Source organism: Rhinolophus ferrumequinum, chromosome 13, assembly GCF_004115265.2.
Source record: "Rhinolophus ferrumequinum isolate MPI-CBG mRhiFer1 chromosome 13, mRhiFer1_v1.p, whole genome shotgun sequence".
In the NCBI taxonomy this organism is placed as follows: domain Eukaryota; kingdom Metazoa; phylum Chordata; class Mammalia; order Chiroptera; family Rhinolophidae; genus Rhinolophus; species Rhinolophus ferrumequinum.
The window spans coordinates 40,866,442-40,888,202 of NC_046296.1; the positions used below are offsets into that span (position 1 = coordinate 40,866,442).

The window sequence follows — 21,761 nt, forward strand, 5'->3', positions numbered from 1 at the left end:
TAATACCTCTACATATTTTAATTGTGTGCCTAAAAAGGATAGTAAATGAAACATACTCTATCCTGATTATGTCAGTTACCAAAGCCAAACTTAGTGGCCTAAAAAAAAAAACTTATAAATTCGTGATTTTGTGAGTTAGCAATTTGGATCTTTCTCAACCAGGCAGTTCTTCAACTGGTCTCAGCTAGACTCACTGATGTTTCCAGCTGGCTGTTGGTACCTTCACTCAAATGGCCATTGGTTGGCTGTCATCTAAGCACTGGGCCACCCAGCAGGCTAGCCTGGGCTTATTCATATGGTGATAGTCACACTTCAGCCCTGATGTGGTTAGTTCCTTCAACTCTTCCTAAAACAGCGAAGAATAGGGTGGTCTAGTTTTCAGTGGTTATATCCATGGATGTTGTCATCACGTTCTGTTACCAGGATCTCTTCTAACTTTGTTCCATACAGCTAATGAGAACAGCAGCTGATACACCTGCTATTATGAATTGGGATTTATTTTTCACAATGAAGAGAAACACCAAAGTCGTAGACTTGGACATGTTTAAGGACCACTGTGTTTTGTTCCTGAAGCACAGCAATCTGCTTTATGTTAACGTGATTGGTCTGGCTGATGATTCAGTTCGGTCTCTAAAGGTATGTTTAATTAGCAAAAGACAATAAATACTGTTCATCAAAATGCCTGCAGTTTAGCTGAACCAAAACACATTTTGAATAATAGCAATGTACTTTTTCTTAAAAGGAATTTAATTTAAATGGAATTTAACATAGTGGGTCTTTATCACATTTAGGAGGTTTATTTTAGAATTCGAGGATCTTGCTTTTAATGCAGTTTTACGTAAAATACTGTCTTAATAGCATGAACTTCAGACATCGAGTTAATTGCAATCGCAATTAACTGTGTCTCTTTCTACATATCTCTATAAAACACGTATTTCTACAACTTGAGATAGAATAATAACTCAGGCCAACTTGGTAGCTGGTCCCTAACCGCTGCCTGCTGCTCCCATCCCCACACCCCCAGTGGATGGGAATCATGCCCACTGTGTTTCTGCCACTGCTTGCTAATGTCTGCGTCATCTCTGGCAATTTTCTCACGGGATCAGGGAGGGTGAACTGTGGTTTCTTTCAGTACGGGGACAGCAGTGGGCTCCACTGCAACACAGCTGGTGGAGGCACATAACTGCCTGAGGCTGACGTGGTGGTGCTGCCTGTGACTGTCACAAGAGATAGTCTGCCTCCACAAGTGAACTTGCAATGGCACCTGACTGCCCAGTTTTAAAGCAGCGTTAACGTGTGAGTTAAGGTAACAGTCACTGAAGGCGAGAGGAGAAGCCTCCGTTTTACTTAATATGGAAAGAGCTGCGGAGCCAGTTGACCAGCTAACATAGACCACTTATACCTCCCTAACTGCAGCATTGTCACAATTTCTGTTGAAATGTAGTTCCAGTAAATTCACTGGATGTTTATTGAACTTGTGTGCGAGGTACTGTATTGGGCACTCAGAAGTGAAAAGACAGCAGGACAAAATACCTGGCCTTACAGAGGATGCAACTGATTGTGAGATTAAAGTAGTACACAAAGGTTAAGTATAGGTGTATTTAAATCAGTGGTATCAAGAACGACAGAGATACAAAATCACTGTTAGGAAACCACAGTACCAATAGTTATTGAAGGCAGGATCCACCGATGGATGCTAAAATGAGTGGGCATACATTTAAGGATAAATAGGTTATTTTCCTAGTCTTCACAAGAGGACTAGTATTACCCACAAAATACATATTAATTACAAAAGGAAAAATAGCCACTTTACAGTGAAAAACCTGGCAAGCATTTGAGGTTGACATACAAGTAAGAAGATCCGTTGACGTGTATTCCTGACTCTGGTATTCTTGCTAAAATGTATAACCTTGATTTGTTCATGAAGAAACATCAAATCCAAATAGAAAGACATTCTACCACATAATTGCCCCACATTCTTCAAAATGACCTCAAGGTCCTGAAAGTCAAGGAGAGACTGAGAAACTTTTACAGATTGGAGGAGACTGAGGAGCTAAATTAAATGTGGATCCTGGGACAGGAAAAGGACTTTAGTGGAAACATATGGGTGAAGTATGAATAAAGTCTATAGTTAGTAGTAAAAAAATAATAATAGAAGAAATATGTGGTATCAAAAACACCAAATGTGCTGTGGGACCCAAAGGAAAGGAAGAGGGCCCAGGAAAGCGTTTATAGAAGTAGAATTTGAGATAAACCAAAGGGGATAGATAGGATTTTGATGGGTGGGAAGGGGGATAGTATTCTAGAATGAGAAAGTATACTAAATGACGCTGTTAGCTGGAAACATTCAGAAAATGTTCAGGAAACTGCTAGTAATTCCATTCCAGAATAAATTTCTGGGGGATAAAGCTATGATTTGCCCTTTGACTGTCAAGGTGATGGTTTTATGCATAAATTACGAAGAGGGGGAACATTGGAAATTTGGGAGCGGAGGAATGATTTGAGGAGTCAAGCTGTAGGAGGTTACCTGCCAGCCTGTTAGGGGACACTGCCGCAACTAGAGGCACGGGCAGAGAGATTAGTTTTGAGATTGTTATAGTGTATAAATAAGAAATTACAAGGGCCTAAAGCAACCAAAATTTTCCAGCCACATCATAAAATCAAATTATAAAATGTAACATCTGGTGTCTTAGAAGATTATGTAGGTGTCCTAAAACAAAACTGGTGATTTTACTAAGGTGATTTTCTTATTGCTTTGTGTACTGGATTCAAAGTGTGTGTTCACTTTGCTAATCGATGCCAAATTCAGATATCTTTAATTGGGAAACTGGCAGAACATCTATCCTTACCGCAGTTTATCTGAGTAGAGATAGGAGAAAATACATAATTTCTAGAAATGCATTTATGACAACAAAATTCTGTCAAGAAAATTAGAACTGTCATGACTTTACTCTGCCATAAGATTTGACTTCTAAGTAAATATGACCTTTAAAATTTTGTGTAAGTATTCCTGTTTTAAAGATGTGACTTTGTTTCCATGGCTTTAACTTCCATGAGCACAAACATCATGTCTTTAATTTATTCAATATCCTCTCTATCTCCCGACCCTTCCCAACCTGTAGTACCTAGTAAACCTGTTTAATGTTGTGGAACCAAATACTATGTTATATACCAGGTGCTACTAAAAGATAATTTTACAGATCAGAGCCTTTTCATGAACTGTACAACACTGATTAATATGCTTAGACAATGCCATATGCAAAGAACAAAATCTTTCAGCCAAACTATGAGTGGATTATAAAGTATTTCTGTGGTAACGTCTCTGCCCAGTGGGCACTTGACTAAAAGATCTTTTATAACTCAGTCTCTGCACTGGAAATGTAAAACCTTTAATGTACTTGCCCCCATCATTGGTCATGTCATCAGTATTTCCTAGTAATATTTTTTTCTTTACAAAAAGAAGTTAGGATAATTAAATGGATTATGATGTTTAAGCAAATTGGAGAATTTCTGGTTTTGTGCTAAATACCAATTTATTTGGAGGAGTCGGTACACTTGGGCCAATTTTCTTTCAGCATTTATGTCTTAATCATTCTTTCAATGAAATGACTCTGATTTCCTGGTAGAATACTGAACCTATTCTGTCAAGTATCTAAGGAATATCTGCCTATTTATTGCCTGGCCAACTATAATTATTCTTGACTCCTATCTGTAAGTATACATAGATGATACTGCAGGCTTAGCTCACTGGGAAATGTGACTTACGATGTCCTTGAGATCATTCATTAATGCTTATTTCTGCAGCAGCTGAACCAACTTTAAAAAGTCCATAGGCCTGGAACAGTTGTTATTATGATTAAAATTTTAACCTTGGTCCCATTAGTTTAAGAAATACACCCAAAAGACTTTTTGATTTCTTGGAACCACTTGGTCTGCAACTAAAACAGCTCACTACCAGGGTCACATGGAAACTGTTTTCGTCTCACTGAAGGGCAGAAAAACATGTGCCTCTGTGGACTGGGGCACCTTGTACCCGCAACCTGAGGCCTGGTTACAAGGATAGTAACAATGTTTCTTGGCTTCCCACTGAGGTCTCAATCTGCCCATTTCAATTATGCTACCAGATTTCCCAACTTTCACGATTATGTTTTTCTTTCCAGTGATGGTTTACATTTAAATAAATTATCCTTGAAAATAATCCTTAATCTGAGAATAAATTAGGAACTGTTTTAAGGAAACATTGCAAGTATATGTCCTTATTAGTGTTTCAGGAAAATAGATTCTTTGGATTAATTACACGAAATCTGTTCTGTGAACATAAGCTCCTTAGCTGCAGTTTCTACAGGTTAAATGGTGCACTCTATGCACACATCCCCCACCTACCCTTTCTGAATATGCCCACCAGTGACTTTGCTGTGTCAAGACCTCTGATTTTCTAAGGAATTTGCTCTTTCTACGATTACTTAGGAAAAGAAAGGCAATTTTCTTTTAATGTTCTGACTCTCAGTACCATGTTTAACACACTGTCAGCCTGCTTACCAGAGTTCTTTAAAAGGTATAAGAAGGATGTTAGTGGAAGGCTTGAAGCTGGACCCTGCTGCTCCGGGAGAATAAATTTTGATTCCTTTCCTTTTTTTCTTAAAGTTAAGAATCTAATCATAATAGCTCTGAGTTTCTCAGAGTGGATGTGCCGGGAAAGGTTTTGTTCTGCACAATGGTTAGCCCGGGAGCCAAAGTTAGAAACAAATTGTAAATGCTTTAATGCTGCTGAGCCAGTTTGTAGCCCTGGAATAATAACTGTCATCACTGTGACTGTACAGGCAGCAGAGTATGGGCTGGTGGGGAAATTATTAAAAACACATGTCAGAGATTTCATGTTCTGTGTTGCTCGGTTCTGGAATTACTATTTGATTTGCTCTTATTCTTAATCGTTTTGCTATTTCATTGCCCAAGTTTGCAATCCAAAATAAACTTTTCTTAACTTTTTTTTAAAGATTTCATGTAAATCCAGAATCATGATAAACCATTTTCCTATCATTTTTCCTCATTTGAGTGGTCATTAATGTAGTTTTGTTTGTTTTTTACTTGAAATGTATTTTGTTGGGCTGAAGTAATCCTGATGAAGCTTTACGTGATAATGGATAGAAGAACTTAAACTTGATGTGCACATCATCTCGTTTGGAACAGAACCAGAAATTTAATTCATGGTAACTTTGTGTCTAGATAAAGAGTAAAAATAACTGTTTTATTTCTTTAGCTCCCTCCTTGGGCCTGTGGATTCATAATGGATACAAATTCAGACCCAAAGAATTGTCCCTTTCAGCTTTGCTCTCCAATACGTCCCCCAAAATATTACACATACAAGTTTGCAGAAGGCAAACTGTTTGAGGAAACTGGGCATGAAGACCCAATTACAAAGACTAGTCGTGTGTTACGTCTAGAAGCCAAAAGCAAGGTAAGTCTTTGTAATCTCCACTGGCGGCTCCCATTTACCGAAAGCATACTATTTGTCAAGTACTGTGCAGTTGCTGGGATTACGATAGCAGTTTTGTAAAGTGGATCTCACATATCACAGTAAGACCCAAATGATTTGAAAGGGGAACATGGATATTTTTTTTAAACTGTAATACTCACGGATTTATTTGACCATGGATTAGAAAATTTATAACCAGCACATCAAGCCCTTGATTTCACCAGTTGTTTTTACTTAAATTTTGAAAGTTGATTTAAAGAAAAAATAATCAAAGTTGATATGCAGTGATGGCAAAAATTGTGAAGGTGGTAAGCAACTGACTAGCGTAAACTAGATTTAAGATAGTCCCTGCCCTCGTGGAGCTTAAATCTAGTGGGGGAGATAACAGATGTTGAAGAAGTAATGAATTACTAATGTACTGATTGCTGCAAAGGAAAATGTACTGAGAACAGTGGAAACACGGCAAACGGACCTTAGTTGGTCTGGAGAGATCAGGGAAAGATTCTCTGAGGAAGTAATGTCTCAGGTAAGATCTTAGTCAAGATGATTAAGAGTTAAGCTGGAAACGGGGCAGGAGGATTCCATTTTGTACAGACGCCCTTAATTGAGGGACAAATGGTGCATTCAGGAAGTAGAAGAGAAGACAATACGGCCAAAGTGTAGAGTAAAAGAGGACAGGTTGGCCAGGAGAAAGAGGGTGGGGAAGGTTGTAAGAAGTAGAAAAGGAAATTTGTACAAGTGAGGAACAAATTAATATATAAACTGGCCTTCAATTTAAGGAATTTTCAGACCTTAATGTATAGATCTGGTAATTTCACACGTACTGATAAAGAGTGAATTGGGATACAAGTCTCTTTTCCTTAAGAATTTTTTTCTTTTGTTCAGTGGTTGTCTAAGCAATTACTATTTTAACATTATAACGGAAGACATATTTGTTGGAACAAAGCAAAAACACAGAATGTATGAAGTTTAAGTGACTATTTTTCAGTCCCATTTGCTGTACCTCTTAGGTAAAAAATCATTAACAATTTAGTGTTTCACCTTCTAGATTTTTGGTTTTTGTCAACAAAAGATGATGTTTAGGCTTTGTTTTATTTTACAAATATGGGATTTAATACCAACCTATCAAAATGTTATAATTATACCCCAAATGGAAAGAGCGGTGGAGCTAAGTTCTTGGAGAACCAAGGGATGCTTTACACATTAGAGAATTAGGGAAGCCCCTGCTGAGTGGAAGCTGCTAGAACATTGCAGGCCTTTGTGCACTGCTGGTAACTCTGGGACACAGCCATCACAGGACTTGGGCTACCACCCTGGCCTCTTTTTTTCTCATAAATTTTCAACCAGCAAGTATTTCTCTGCTTATTTAATTGAAGTTGGGCAGGAGGCAAGGAGATGAAAAGACCGAGATTATTTTATAGAAATTTACTATAGAAATTTACGTCATTTTTTAAGAATGAATCTTACTTTAGTTACTGTAACTATTAGTAACACATTGAGTACAATAAAGAATAATGAGAGGAGGAGTTCCTCCTGAATAGATAACACCCTGGTGCCCCAAAGTGAAGTCTTCAAAATGAGAATGAAAAAAATAGAGTGGCTTAGTTATATTCTTTTCCTTATGTACATTAGTGCTGTTTCATTAGTTTCCATAAGCAGAATGAGAAGCAACTTTCCTACCCTTTTTCTATGAGAGTTCAGATTCCCTTAATTTTGTCTGTCCGGAGTGCCTAGTTTCAATCAATTGGGATTGATGAATGTGCACTGCATTGGGGAGTACTGTTTCCCCGAAAATAAGACCTAGCCGGACCATCAGCTCTAATGCGTCTTTTGGAGCAAAAATTAACATAAGACCCAGTCTTATTTTCCTATAAGATCCGATCTTATAAGACCAAGTTTTATATTAATTTTTGCTCCAAAAGACGCATTAGAGCTGATGGTCCAGCTAGGTCTTATTTTCGGGGAAACAGGGTGGTTACCTGCCCTAAAAGTAATTTTCGTGTTAAACTGTATAAATCTTAAACATTTAAAAAATGAAGTGAAACACGCCTTTGAAGAGGATGTGGGTGGGTATATCAGTAAGGTGAGTACGACATTTCACGTACCATTAGGTTGAGAATTTTGACTGTAGAGGACAGAAAATTGAGCTGTTAAAGCTTCTTGAGTTAGCGTATCTGTAAGTATTCATAGCTGAGAAATGCCAGTCTGTAGCCCTAGGTATAGGAAGAACGCTGTACGTCTCACCTTAATAGGTAGTGAGGCTTGCTCTGAAAGAAAGAATTACAGTAATACTAGGTAGTGAAGAACTCTTTACAATTACTTCAGTATCAAGAAAATGCATGTAATAAAGTGTTTTCAAGCCAGTCTTGCTGCTCTTTTCTAGTTAATATTATTGGTCAGCAAAGTAGCTGAAAATAAGTACCATGATGGATTTTTAGAGACCATAAATAACTCTTTGTCTTAATTAAATGCGGTTTCTGCTCAACGTCAATAAGCAGTGTATAAAATTGGGGATAAAACTGTTTTAAAAGACTCTCCTTTACATGTCTAGTAAATCTTCATTTCCAGGATGGAAAATTAGTGCCCATGACTGTTTTCCACAAAACGGACTCTGAGGACTTGCAGAAGAAACCTCTCCTGGTACATGTGTATGGAGCTTATGGCATGGATTTGAAAATGAATTTCAGGCCTGAAAGGCGGGTGTTGGTGGACGACGGATGGATCTTAGCGTACTGCCATGTGCGGTGAGTCAGCACGTTGCCCCTGGCGTGTGAGTCCGTGCCAGAGCACTGGGACAGAGGTCCAGAATAACAGTATGTCAGGGAGCGAAAGTTTATTTTTTCTTCTGTACTGTTGAATTTAGAAATTCCTAACCCTATGCTGGTGGAATTTGATTCGGTAACATTAGTGGATTCATAAGCAAAAGGGTAGATTTTTAGCATTTGTACCGGATTTTTAGGATTTTTAGAGTAGTATCATCTCTACTTATTTAGTAACATTATGGTTTCCATTTAATTTTCCTGAGTTTAGGTTTTTCTAAAATAGCCTCTTAAGCTGGACTCCTTTTTTCTACTCTTATTTCCATTTTACTCGAGCTGTTTTTAAGACACAAGTATTCTTTTGTGTTTCTACTTAAAATCCTTCCCTGCCTTCCCATCTCCGCGGTAAATTCCGTGTTTCTCAGTACAGTAGTTAAGATCCTCACGGTCAGACTGAGCGCTGCAGTGGCATCTGTCATCCCTCCCAGACACGACCCGCGCTCCAGCCATACACATCCTCCACATCCAGCCTTGTTACGTCCTTTCAGGTGCCAAGCTCTTTTCCCCCTGTGCCTGTCCACATGCTGTATCTTGATGCCTTCACTTTCTTTGCCCTCTGGGAACTCATATTCTGCCTTCAAGACTCAGCTTAGATAGTATCTCCATCTTAAGCATTCGTGTTCCTGACTCACGTCTATACCCCTAACCTGACAGGTGGGTGTTCTTTCCGCTGCTTCTGGGATACCTACGTACACTTGTGTTATAACAGCGTCCACATTGCTCCGTAGCTGTTTGCTTTCCCCACAAAATTAGGATCTTCTTTAGGGCAGGAGATTTTTGCTTATTTATGTTTTTAAGGCTTGCGTTTAGCACAATGCCTTGTAAATAGTAAGCAGGCACTGAAATATATTTGTTGAATCAATTTTTGATTGTCTATATCAGGAGTTGGCAAACTTTTTCTGTAAAGAACTAAATAGTAAACATTTTAGGCTTTGAGGCCACCTATGGTCTCTGCTACATATCCTGGTTGGTTTTTTCCCCCTAAACTTTAAAACCGTGAAAACCATTCTTAGCTCGAGGTCCATGCAAAAACAGGCCTCCAGGTGCATTTGGTCCGCAGGCGATAGCTTGCTGACCCCATCCTATATCGTGGATACTTTTTTCCCACTAAAACTGTTTTGCCCTTTAATTTCAGGGGTGGTGGTGAGTTAGGTCTCCAGTGGCACGCTGATGGCCGTCTAACCAAAAAACTCCATGGCCTTGCCGACTTAGAGGCTTGCATTAAGACGCTTCATGGCCAAGGCTTTTCTCAGCCAAGTCTAACCACCCTGACTGCTTTCAGTGCTGGAGGGGTGCTTGTGGGAGCCTTGTGCAATTTTAATCCAGACCTCCTGAGAGCTGTGACTTTGGAGGTGAGTACACTGTCTCTAACTGTTTACAGAATGGGGAGGCATAAATCCATAGGCTACTCTAAGAAAAGAGTTCCCTTACTTTTACCTTAACATAGGAGTACAACAAAGCTTTTACATTTTAAACACAATTGTTGTGCTGGGAGAACTTCTAAAGTTATTTTAATCCAATTACTTACCCTTTACTTATTCTTCCCTGACAGTGTTCTTTATTAATTTTTAAGGATTTCCTCTGAAGGATGTTAATGACTATTCCCTTCGATTTTTTTTGGTTTTTTTTTTTTTTTTTTTGGAAGAACGTTTAGAATTGGTGGAAAAAGAGAAAAGCATATATGACTCATCAGTTCCAAGAAGTCAGGCATAGCACACTGACTCTGGAATGCACAAAGTATATCTTTCTGAAAGTCATTTTACCAATTTCTTCATTAAAGTTTAAGTTCATTTGGCTTTTTTTTTAGGCACCGTTCTTGGATGTTCTCAACACCATGATGGACACGACACTTCCTCTGACATTAGAAGAATTAGAAGAATGGGGAAATCCTTCATCTGATGAAAAACACAAGAACTACATAAAACGCTACTGTCCCTATCAAAATATTAAACCTCAGGTAGTGAAAGACACTTGATGACATTATTATCCGGAAGTGATAGAAGATAACCAAGAGGATACTTACCGGAGCTGAGGCAGGAATTCAGTAGGATTTTAGATTGTTCTGCTACAATACCCGAACACCTTCCAGCCCCATCTCTGCTCATATCCCGTGTTTGTTTCTATACGGTCATGTTCTCTGTAGTCAAGAAAACACTGTTCCAGGTAACAAGTAGTCTAGCACTAGGATACTGCCGATCTCTCAAGAATACCAAATAAAAAAATAACATGTAGCATTTGGGGAAAAAAATTGGAAGTAATTATTTTTCATAATCTATAAGGTAGAAAGGAACCATAAGAAATAATATAAATTCTTTGTACATCTCTTTTCTTGCAGCATTATCCTGCAATTCACATCACAGCTTATGAAAACGATGAACGTGTACCTCTGAAAGGAATTGTGAACTATACTGAGAAACTCAAGGAAGCCGTTATGGAGCATGCCAAGGGCGCCGGTGAAGGTAGGAGACCCCCTGGGAGCAGGGGACATAGTTATGTGGACTGTCACCTTTAGCCTGCTGCTCGGGGGAACACATTTTATGTGCAGAGCAAACCATCTGCCCGTGATTTGGGACGAACAGTTTCTCCTGTGTCGACTCCAGTTGAAGCACATAGAATGCCTATAACTGCCTCATCTCTTTTTTTTAAAGTGCACTATTAAAGTAGACAAGGCACAAAGAAAAAAAGCAAATTTAAGTATCGAATATAAATTCAAGATGTACTGTCATCATACAACCATTCTTTCGTTTCACAATATTAAAATTAAGCCACTATTCTTGGGAACTTCTAAAAAACAGATTCTGAAGTTTTTGCTCTAGAGCTTCAAATACCCAAACTAGCTGTTTTAGTTTTCTCTAGATCTTTCAGTTTCATTAAACAGGGACTCTTACCTTTTTTCCTTGCCAAGACATGCCAGGACTCTCTGGACTTGGGGTGGGAGGGACCCACATACACGTTTTCAAACTCTGTATTCAGCTCCGTCCTACTCTCACCATTGTGTGGTTATATAGTGTTTCCAGGTCCCGAGACTCTCAGGTTCCTCAGGGGCCATTGGCTTCCTCCCGGGTCACAGCCGTCCCCACGTGGCCCTGCAGTCTTTTCTACCCGCTCCCTCAGCCCCCGGTCCTCCTCCAGCTTTCCCTGTTTCAGAAATTTGTCTTCTGCTTGCTCCCTCCCATCTCTTTGTTGTTGATGGTGATGGTTTATGCCTTTTTTCCTTCCCTAGTAACTTAATAGAGCACTTGGGAAGAGAAGGGAGAAATGTCTCTCAGCTGGCCAAAACCTAATTGTTTCTTTCATATGTTAACTCTTTCAGGTTATCAGGCCCCCAATATTATTTTAGATATTCAGCCCGGAGGCAATCATGTGATTGAGGATTCTCACAAAAAGGTATGTTATCAAGCCCGTCTCGGTGGGCAGATTTCCAAGTAGAGATGTACTCAGCATTTCAGTGGTTGTGGTGGGCTTATGACAGCTGCTTCAGTCGTCAGGTCTGCGGTTGGGACGCAGGAGCGGGGCAGAAGAACACTGAGTCAATTTAGAAGAAAGGCTCTCTAGTACTTGCGAGCTCTGGGAAAGAAAGGAATTGAACCTTAATTGTTGGGGGCCTTCTGCCTCTGTCCCAGATAAAAGTACCCGTGCCGTAAACTGCCGACCTCGGGGTGAGGTGAAGACGGGTAGACAAAGACTTGAACAGCGCAGTTTTACCACAAAGGCCTTCTAATTTTTTCCATGTGTTTCTTTTAGATTACAGCCCAAATTAAATTCCTGTATGAGGAACTTGGACTTGACAGCACCAGTGTGTTCGAGAATCTTAAGAAATATCTAAAATTCTGAAATGCTGCATTCAATGGGAGTTGGAAACACACTAAAACATTTCAGTCTTATTTCCACTTGGATTAGCAAAAGTGAGATTTTTTTTTAAGTTAGTAAATAATTTTTAAAAGTCTGCTTCTCCGAAGTTTAGTGTACATCTCACTTATACTGTATCTCCTTAACGTACATGTCCCTTAACCTAGGAAAGTAGTTTTCTAATCATGCTCCTTAGAAGGACATGGAGTAGGGGGTGAAGGAAGGATTGGTGACAGAACTGTTCCCCTCTCCCCAGCAGAACAGCTTTGTTTTTGTCTGTTTTACTATGATATTCTTGGAACGGTTTACAAGTCAAGGTCCTGCCTCCCTCTGTGAATATTTTTAGACACTTGGATTGTAAGTCATCCTCTAGCTTCTGTACCTGCATTTTGTGGAATAACAACATTCTTCACAGTAAAATTCATGAGATCTTTCTAATAATCTGGAGTCCTAACGGGTTCTGGACATCTCTATTGATGCTTTCTCAGTAAAGTTACAAGTTCCTACAAGCGATGATTTTGTTTTAAACATTTTATTCTTTAAAAACATGTGAGAACCGTTCCTAAAGCACTTCCACTCAAGGTACAGAAATAGCGAGGAATTAATGACTGTTCCTAAAGTGTCCCCAGCAGTGTGCTGTACGTGACGTTGCTGCAAATGCTTGGAATAGAACAGAAGGTCCGTGTCCTCATCTCTTTCATAGGGGTGTCTAACACAAGCTGTGCAGTACGTTTAATATGCTGGAGTAGCATGCCCGACTGGAAACAAAGCATCTGCCTCTGAACTCGGTTTGGTGGTGAAGGAGCTCCTTCGTGTCATATTCAAGCAGGAGTCCTTCTCCTTTGTCCAGATTAACAGCGTGTGTATTAACCTCGCTTCCTTTGTTGGCAGAATTGGTACTTAACCTTATCCTCGCTCTGTTGGGAATATTTGAAATCATTTCCTTTACGTTTAGCTGTGATGAGGCTCCAAAATTCAGAACCACAAGAAAGATTCTGTCTATGCCATCCAGCTCTCTTGTGTACACGACAGAGTGGTTGTCAGTCCTCAGATAGCAAAACCAGCCCCTGCTGAGGAGCAGCTCGTCGGCACGAAGCAAACTTAATTCTTGGTATAACCTTAATGCTGATGTGGACTGAGTCTCTTGGACCTATTAAAAAAAAAAACAACAAAACAGTATTAACATGAATGTTTGATTCTAAGAGTTTTTTAAAAATATTTTTAGTATCAAGTAAGAAATTTCCCCAAAAAACTTGATTCAATTTTGCCCCTTAAAATAACTACCAAATTGTAAGCATTAATAAGTAAGGAAAAATAGTTTAACTGCTGATGGGAATGACGGATGCGGATGCGGGGTTTCACCCTGTGCGGGAGTCACTGCAGCGTGTGCCTTGCCGGCGACGTCTTGGCCAGAGCTCATGCAGACAGCAAACTGGACTCCACTTTAGGAATCCCAAAAGAAACGTCCATGTCTTAGGTCAATGGATATTTAACTTGCCTAAATAAAGTCCCTTTATACTATATTGTAACTGGCAGAAAAGCAGCCACCGTGGCCACAGACTCAGAGCTTCAGGGCAATTGGGGCTTCAGTGTTCCCTTTTGTAGAATAATGTGTAGACACATATTGCTTGCACAGGTAATAACAAAAAGGATGCAAAGCAAAATGCTGCCTAAAGAGAAAGTTAGTACTTTTTTTAAACAGTAGAAGTAATATATGTCCTTTAACGAACACTTGGGTTTATTTTACAACTACATAAACAACATACATAATTTAATGTGGTATTTCTCCTGCTTTTTTTTTCCCTCTTATATTTCAGGCATCTTCTCCTATTATTATATAACCTCCATAAATGTCATTTTAATGGCAGTAATGTTCTATTAAATGGTTGGTTATACCATACTTAACCATACCCTTTTATTTCAACATTCAAGTTTCTAATATTTTCTTATATTCTTAGTTCCCCCCATATTTGGATTATTAATGTAGGATATAAATATCCAAAAGACAACTACTATGTCCAAGACTATGAACACGTGATACATAATGCCAAATTATTCTTCATAAGCGCTGTTGCCAAATGAGTGATAATGTTCCTTTCATTGCATTATTGCCAGCTGTGTTGATTGTGGGGGTTTTGATAGTTGTTGTCTGGGTGCGGGACCTAATGTGTAGTCTTTAATGAATATCTAATGGATGTTTGAAAAAATGTTTATTCTCTGTTTACAAAGTACAAAAGTATTTATGGTACATCTATATGGATATGACTTGTCAAATTAATATTAATGTTTTCTGTAGCCTTAGATAATGCATGAAAAAGCACAGTTCAGTGCCACTCACATAAGAAGTGCCCAATAAGTGTTAACAATTATTTTTGTCTACTTGATTTACCACTTTCTAAAAGTATGTTGAAGTGTCTCTGTAATTGTGGATTTGTTAGTTTCTCTTTGCATTTCTCAAATACTTGTTTTCATGTATTTTGAAGTTATTGTTAGGTGTATAGATTCATGATTTGTAGTGGAATATTCTTTTATCAATTTTTAAAAATTGGCCTTTGTCTCATAAATGCTTTTCATATTGAATTCTATTTTGTTGGCTATTAAATATTTCCACACCTGCTTTTTGTAACTTTACTTTTTTTTTAATATGAAATGCATGTACACAGTATAAAATTCAGTTAAAAGAAGAATATATAAAATAAGGTTTTCTTCAACGCTGTCCCCTAGCTTCCCAGTTCCTCTTTCAGAGGTAGACACTATCACTTTTTATGTAGTTTTCACTGTTATGTATCATATGAAATGATACATTCTGTGCCTATGTAAACATATATAAACATATTTTTATTTCTGTACACAAATGGTGGCATGTTACCATTCTGGACCATATATTATTTAGTACATGTTAGAGATGGTCTCATATCAATGCACATAAACCTCCCTCATTCTTTTTAAAAGCTGCATAAAATCCATTGTATAGATTAACCACAATTGATTCAACTGGTTTTCTATTAATGAAACATTTAAATCATTTCCAGAGTCTTCTATTAAAAACAGCAGAGATCTTTGAGTATTTATCATATTCCACATGTGCAAGTGTTCTTACTTGGTCAAGACATATACGTTTTTTTGTTTTGATACCTATAGCCAGGAGGCAAGCTTTCTTTTTGTTAGTATTTGCCTTCAATATCTGTATTTTAATTCTGTCTTTTTGTTTAGCTATGTCTCTTATATAGGATTTTGTCTTATCTAATCTGAGAGTTTTTATCTTTTAGTAGGTAAATTTAACCCATTTATATTTGTGATTACCATTTTAGACATAATCCTACAGCTTTATTTTATCTTTTATTTATAGTTGTACTATTTTTATTGCCTCCCTTTTTAACTTTTTATTGGATCACTTGGTTTTCTTTATGTAATCTATTTTTCCTTGTATTCATTGAAAATTATAGTTACATGTGTCTTCTAATGGTTACTCTTAAAATTGTAATGGCCATTTTAAAATACATTTTAATGTTCTATATATGTTCTATATTTGCTGTTCAATATGGTGGCCACTAGCCACTGAGCTTGTATTGAATGTTAAGGTGTTTTCATTGTGGAATGCTAATGAGTACAAGTATTAGCATTCTTGTACTTGAATTGTTGCTAGTGTGACACAGGCACTACATTTTTAATTCTATTTAATAGTCACAGTGTTTAGGAAATTTGTTCATTGAACTTGGCAAGCTTGATAACCATTAGAACAGAAAATAGTATAGGCAAAAATCAAAGGGCGTACTTTTCTAGAACATCTACTTTTAGGAATTATTCATGACTTCAGTTTCTCCAGGTAAACAGTCCACATTATCCTAGGTTGATAGACTGATCTCCTTCTTTCCTTTTGAAGGGAGGGAAGAAGGAAGGATAGCTGCTGGGCTTGCTGAAAAACCTCCATACAATTTCCTGAATAGCTCAAAGCTCTTAGTCATCCCAATGAAGAGTTGTACTTCAGATGGTACACTTCTGTACCAGTTCGTATTTTCACAGAAACGTGACTTGCAAACTCCTTAAAAATGAAAACTACAAGGGAAGTCTATGCAACGGATTTAAAGAGCGTCAGTTCAAGTTTTAGACTCACTCAGTGTGAATACATGTTACCAGCACAAAAACTCATTTCCCGTTTCTTGAATCAGCATAAAATTTTCATTGGTACTTACATCAACATTCACCGTGTGGTAATCTGAGCTGGTGGGTAACCACGTGTGACTGCCTTCAGAAAAACCAGCATTTGAGCTATTGTCCCACTGCATTGGTGACTTGGAGAGAAGGGTATCCTATGTCAAAAGACCATAAAGAGAAAACAATCTGTTTATTAAAAGAAATGTTAGTTGGCTTTGATTTCATAATTATTTAATTTCCTATATTTCTTAGCTAGCACTTGTACTCATTAGCGTCTCATAATGAAAAGACTTTAACATTCAATACATCAACCAATGTCACAATATAATTAAAAATAATTAACATCCTGAGTCTGAACAGACTATACTAACTGAACTTGGATACATGCTTGGAAACTTGGTTGCTTTTCCCTAAAAATGAGTAATGCAGGATTTCAAAATGTGCCATGACCAACTCATTCCACTGTGATATGGTGATGGTGAATTCACATATGCAGCCAAGAACAACTGAGCCTAACTTTTCTATCCTCTTTTACCCAGCCTGATACTGACTGCACCTGAGTGCATATCCACAGATTTAGAATCTGAAATAGAAAAAGTTTCACTTTGACTAAATATTAGGGAAATTGGATCTCATAGAATTGAAAGCTAACCGTACAAATTACGGGTCCAAGATCTTTCATCTACCCAGCAGCACAATTACTAGATATGTAGCCTCAACAAAAACAAAATAGAAACCACTCAAGTCTGATGCTGTGCATTACATTTGTCAACAAAAAAGGAAGAATCTTTGTGCTATGGTCACGCGAGACCTAGCAATACATACAAGCACTGTAATAAATGTTCCTAACTCCATGTCTAGGTAGAGGGCAATAAATAATATTCCAAACTCAAAACACTGGTTTTCAAATGTTACTGTGCCTAAGAATCAGCTGGAAAACATCTAAAATACAGGTCACTGGGCTCTGCACAAGTTCAGTTGTGTCTCAGGAAGCAGCATTTTCAACAAGCTCTCCAGCCAAGAAAGCTGAGAATTCTCACTGTCTAGCCGTAAGACAAGCAAAGTAATGATTTTCAGCCGTAACGTAAAACCGGGAAATTCTTTGATTTAGCAAAAAAGTATGGTAAGGCGTGTAGGTAAATTATACTAACTTACAACATTATAGCTTTCGTTGAGATTTGTGGCTAAAATATTTCCCATTCCTATTTCTTCCCCATAGTAAGTTATGGGAGTTCCAGGAAGTGTGAAAAGAAGCATGTTCATGATGTTGACATAGTCTTTCCCCAAACGAGAAGTCAGCCGGGCACGGTCCGGTCCACCGATCTGAAAGGCAGATATTTTTAAGAACACAGCTCTTCCAGAAGATTTACTCTATTTTACAAAACGTTCACTAGGCAGTAAAACAAGATTACCATGGGTACCAGCAAGCCTGGATTTGAGTCCCAACCCTGCTAAGGTACTTACTGTGTAACTGACTGGTTTATTGTCTTGGCCATTGTGGTCAACAAAACAAATGTATTTCATGATGACATTGCAAGTAAGGTAAAATTTATGAGGGTGCATATTAATATCTTTTGCACATTTGGAGAAGAGAATATTGAAAGGAAACAAAAATGTTTCCCCGTTAGCAGGACAAGGACAGGCCAGGTGGTAGTGACGGGCGGGAAGAAGACATCTGCTGTGTGTGACTTTTGAACTATTCAAAACAAATTTTAAATTAAAAGATAAATCAACTTTTATAAAGAAATGTACATATTCCACGAGGAAATTTTGTCAAGTTTCTGTTAAAAGTTCTAATTACATAACATCTAGTCCTTATTTAAGAATTTAAATCACCTAACAAAGTTCTCCATATACTCAGTCTCACGAGCATGTGCTGAGTATGGCACTGGCTGCTTAAAAAGTACTTTCACACCTTTTATACTTAGTGAAGGGAGAGTATATTATGTCGTACTCCCCCTTCACTACAGTGCTGTTGGGTATTACCTCCATTTTACAAATGATGAAACAAACTGAGAAACCGTCATTTATTCAAGTTGGGGTATGAGGCAGAACCAGCCTTTGTTTTGAACTTGAATCTGAGAATAGGAACTTGGTTGCTGCAATTCAGGAAAATGGAGGCTGCTATTTTTTTCCCTTTAGAGGTACTAAAACTATCTTTGCAATTATCTTTCATAGACCATTGTAAAGCATTTTTCTATTTTTAATGCCAGAAAAATTAGGTCAAATTTTTTATTTCATTAAGAGCACCTGATAAGAAACCCTATGAATTTCAAGCCTTTTGGACCTAGAGCACATTATTTTTCGGAACTGAAGAAGAATTTCCAGAGGTCTTTCACATGTATGAACAGAGATCATCAGGGCCTCTCATGGGCTGAGAGGTGCCAGTCGCCTGTGATACCCAAGACTTTCAGTATATGAAAAAAAAAAAGTGCTAAAAGTACGTTACAAAATTTGTGAATGGGGGCACTTCTGGAATGATGGAATAAGAACCTCCAAAAATCTCTACCATAAAAGAATGCCGGCAAAAACTGAAAATCCACTTTTTCAGAATTCTGGAAATTGAAGTCTTGCAACAATCAAAGGACTATTTATTCAAGAAAAACAGCTGGATCTCAGAACAGCAAGCTTTGCGTCATTTTGACTTACCCTTATTTCCTGCCCTCAGATCTATGACAGCCTTGAAAACCAACAGCCTTGCAACTACATTAGGTGTGAAAACCAGCAGCCCAGCAGCCACAGCAGGGGCAGAATAGGTTTTGCATTAAACAGAAGCTTCATCTCTAGAGAACTGTCACTGACCTCTCCAGCAGCTTTTGGTTGTTTTTTTTTTTTTTCCTTTATCTGATCTGACTGTGCAAATAGCCCTACTCCCAGCACATTTGCCAAAAACAACCAGCAGTAGTTGTTTAATGTTACACCTGCCTGAGGTGTTGGTACCAACAGAGATTGACCAAAAAACTTAAAGGCTAGGGAATGGGACGTCCATCAGGGGCGCTGCCATATTCCTGGAATCTAGAAGGCTCCTCCCATGTGCAGGGCTGTGTAGATGGCCAGGGAAGAGCTGAAAAGGCTACTCTCACCCATGGCTGACCTTGAGTCTATGCAAACAGAAAGTGAAGACCAAGAGTTATAAACTGCCTGCCCGAGTGTTGACATCATCCCTCAACGGGCACTCACACAGCCCCTCACAAAGGCTGGGAGACAGTTTCAAGGCATTTAAGGAATCTCTTTCCAAACATTAGGTGACCGATAAAGCTGGCCAAGCAGGGACATTATTGGCCACACAACAAAGACACAGAGTTTGGAGATAGAGCCAAGAAAGTCACCAAGGAAACAAACAGCAGCAACAAACACTGTGGAAAGGAGACTGATTTCCAGAATTTACACATTACATTTTTTTAAATACCCAGTTTAAAAACAACAAAAAGAATACAAGATCTGAAAAGAAACAGGGAAAAAATGGCCCATACATAATAGGGAATAAGCATTCAATAGGAAATACGGCCAAGGAAACTTACTGGATAAAGACTTTAAATCAACCGTTATATTCAAAGACCTAAACTATAAAGAATTTAAAAGAAAGTGTGAGAACAATGTCCCACCAAATAGATAACTATCAATAAAGAGAAATTATGAAAAAGAACTAAATAGAAATTTCAGGTAAAAAATCCAACAACAAATGAAAAATTCCCGAGAGGGGCTCGACAGATTTGAAATGGCAGAGGAATAAGCAAACCTGAACGGAAATCAATTGCGATGATCTAGTCTGAGAACCAGAAGGAAAAGAATGAAGAAAAATGACAAAGAACCTGGTCAGAAGCTGGGACAGGCGTGGCTCACTCAACAATCACTGAGTAAGGGAAAGGTGAAGGTCACTAAGAGACAACACACCCCTTGTTTTAGATGTGACTATTCAACAAGGTCACCAGCACCAGATCAGCTGAGCTGGGCGTGAGGACTTACCATCCAATTGGGCCATTTTCCTTCTGGCATGTGTTCCATCCAGGATGTGATAGCCTGGAACACGCCATTCCCAGAAGGTGTGTCAAGCCTAGTGAGGAAATCGTTGAAGGGGAAATCTGCTTCTTGGACAAAAGGCAACCCGTAGTACATCATGGTTCTGTCGATGGTATCCCCATAGGCTTCAGTCCCCATGAACCTGGAAGAGTTGGCAGGGTGCAGTGTGGTCAGGGCCTGGCAGGAGACTAGGAAAGTGCTTGTGTCTGAATAACGGGGTCTGGGGAGGGGTGTGAATGCACACACTACTAACCATCGAGGGCTGGGGCCACTCACTGCGAAGTGGAGTCAAGCCAGACGACCGAGAAATGACATGCCCGGTCACCTGGTTGGTTTCTCATTGTAATAAACCCAAAGACGAGCCTAATACTAGGCCGTGTCTAAGTTAAACACATTTAGATCTCAGTCAATATTGTTCTTTCTTAATCCGATAAAAACACAGCGACTTCAGGAAGACTTCTATCTAGGTTCACATCACTCCACATAGAACTTACATTATATGTCTGCTATAAGGTAAGGGGGGGGTCCTTTTTTTGTCTGTCATCTTTCACTCAGCACTCTTTTTGAGAGTCATCTTTGCCACTTCATGAATTAGAAAGTTCTTTATTGTTGCTGAATAAGTACAATTCAATCATATGAATAAATAATCAGTATGGATACAACAAAAGGGGTCGGGGGCGGGGGTTCCCCAAAAATTTCCCCTTGTATTTCAATCACTGTGAAATCTCCCTTTATTATTGGGGTGCACGCTCAGTTGCACGTGCCCCTGAAATGCCCTGCCTCGGTGCTGGCTCTAGCTGTCTGAGACACCACGTTAACGGTCAAGTGCATACATAGTATCTGGAGCCCAAGTGTTTCACTTCCTGTCCCTTCTCTGCCATTACTACATGTGTGACCATTACCTGCATGCTCAGAATCTCAGTTTCCTCATCTGTAAAATGGGGATGGTAATCAGAGGACCTACTTTAAGGAGGAAAAATTTCTTTAACTCCTTTTCTTTTGATTCTATTGGGTGATTATATAAACATAGTAAGAGTTAAGTTTATTTATTATGTGCTAGGCACTGTTTTAAGTGCTTCATATACATTATTTCATGTACTCTCACAACAGCCTTATAAGGGTGTCACTATCACCTTATAATTGATGACAAAATGGAGACTTATGGTAACTAACCAGTCCAAAGTCGCACAGCCATTACACAGGACTCCATCTCAGGCCCATCTCATTCCAAAGCTGTGTTCCTAACCATTGTGATCTAAGTTTAGTTGAAACATGGATTCATACTGGAGAAGGATACTAATAGGTCAAATAATAATGATAAAAATAATAACTAATGGCTAACATTTAGCTAATAGATTAGCTTTTAATTTTCGTAAAATTCCTGTGAAGTAAGTACTGTGTTTAGCATCGTTTTACAACAGAGGAAACTGAAAATCAGCAAAGGT

General features: G+C 38.6%; 2 protein-coding genes across 6 annotated transcripts in view; one reads left to right on the forward strand and one right to left on the reverse strand.

Annotated features, from left to right (window-relative positions):
- PREPL (prolyl endopeptidase like) overlaps positions 1-12,197 on the forward strand; it is a 32,153-nt gene extending 19,956 nt beyond the window's left edge. For all 5 annotated transcript variants that reach the window (XM_033124406.1, XM_033124405.1, XM_033124404.1 and 2 more), the window contains 8 exons: positions 451-636; positions 5,258-5,455; positions 8,042-8,217; positions 9,428-9,644; positions 10,100-10,249; positions 10,628-10,751; positions 11,606-11,679; positions 12,037-12,197. In XM_033124406.1, the coding sequence (XP_032980297.1) occupies positions 451-636; positions 5,258-5,455; positions 8,042-8,217; positions 9,428-9,644; positions 10,100-10,249; positions 10,628-10,751; positions 11,606-11,679; positions 12,037-12,126 (1,215 nt within the window). In that variant the 3' untranslated portion in view covers positions 12,127-12,197. The remainder of the gene's footprint in view (positions 1-450; positions 637-5,257; positions 5,456-8,041; positions 8,218-9,427; positions 9,645-10,099; positions 10,250-10,627; positions 10,752-11,605; positions 11,680-12,036) is intronic.
- Positions 12,198-12,292: 95 nt separating this feature from the next.
- SLC3A1 (solute carrier family 3 member 1) overlaps positions 12,293-21,761 on the reverse strand; it is a 30,002-nt gene continuing 20,533 nt past the window's right edge. Inside the window, exons 7-10 of the mRNA XM_033124409.1 lie at positions 20,263-20,458; positions 17,452-17,619; positions 16,335-16,451; positions 12,293-13,291 (exon numbers count right to left, since the gene is read on the reverse strand). Coding sequence (XP_032980300.1) covers positions 12,851-13,291; positions 16,335-16,451; positions 17,452-17,619; positions 20,263-20,458 — 922 coding nt within the window. The 3' untranslated portion in view covers positions 12,293-12,850. The remainder of the gene's footprint in view (positions 13,292-16,334; positions 16,452-17,451; positions 17,620-20,262; positions 20,459-21,761) is intronic.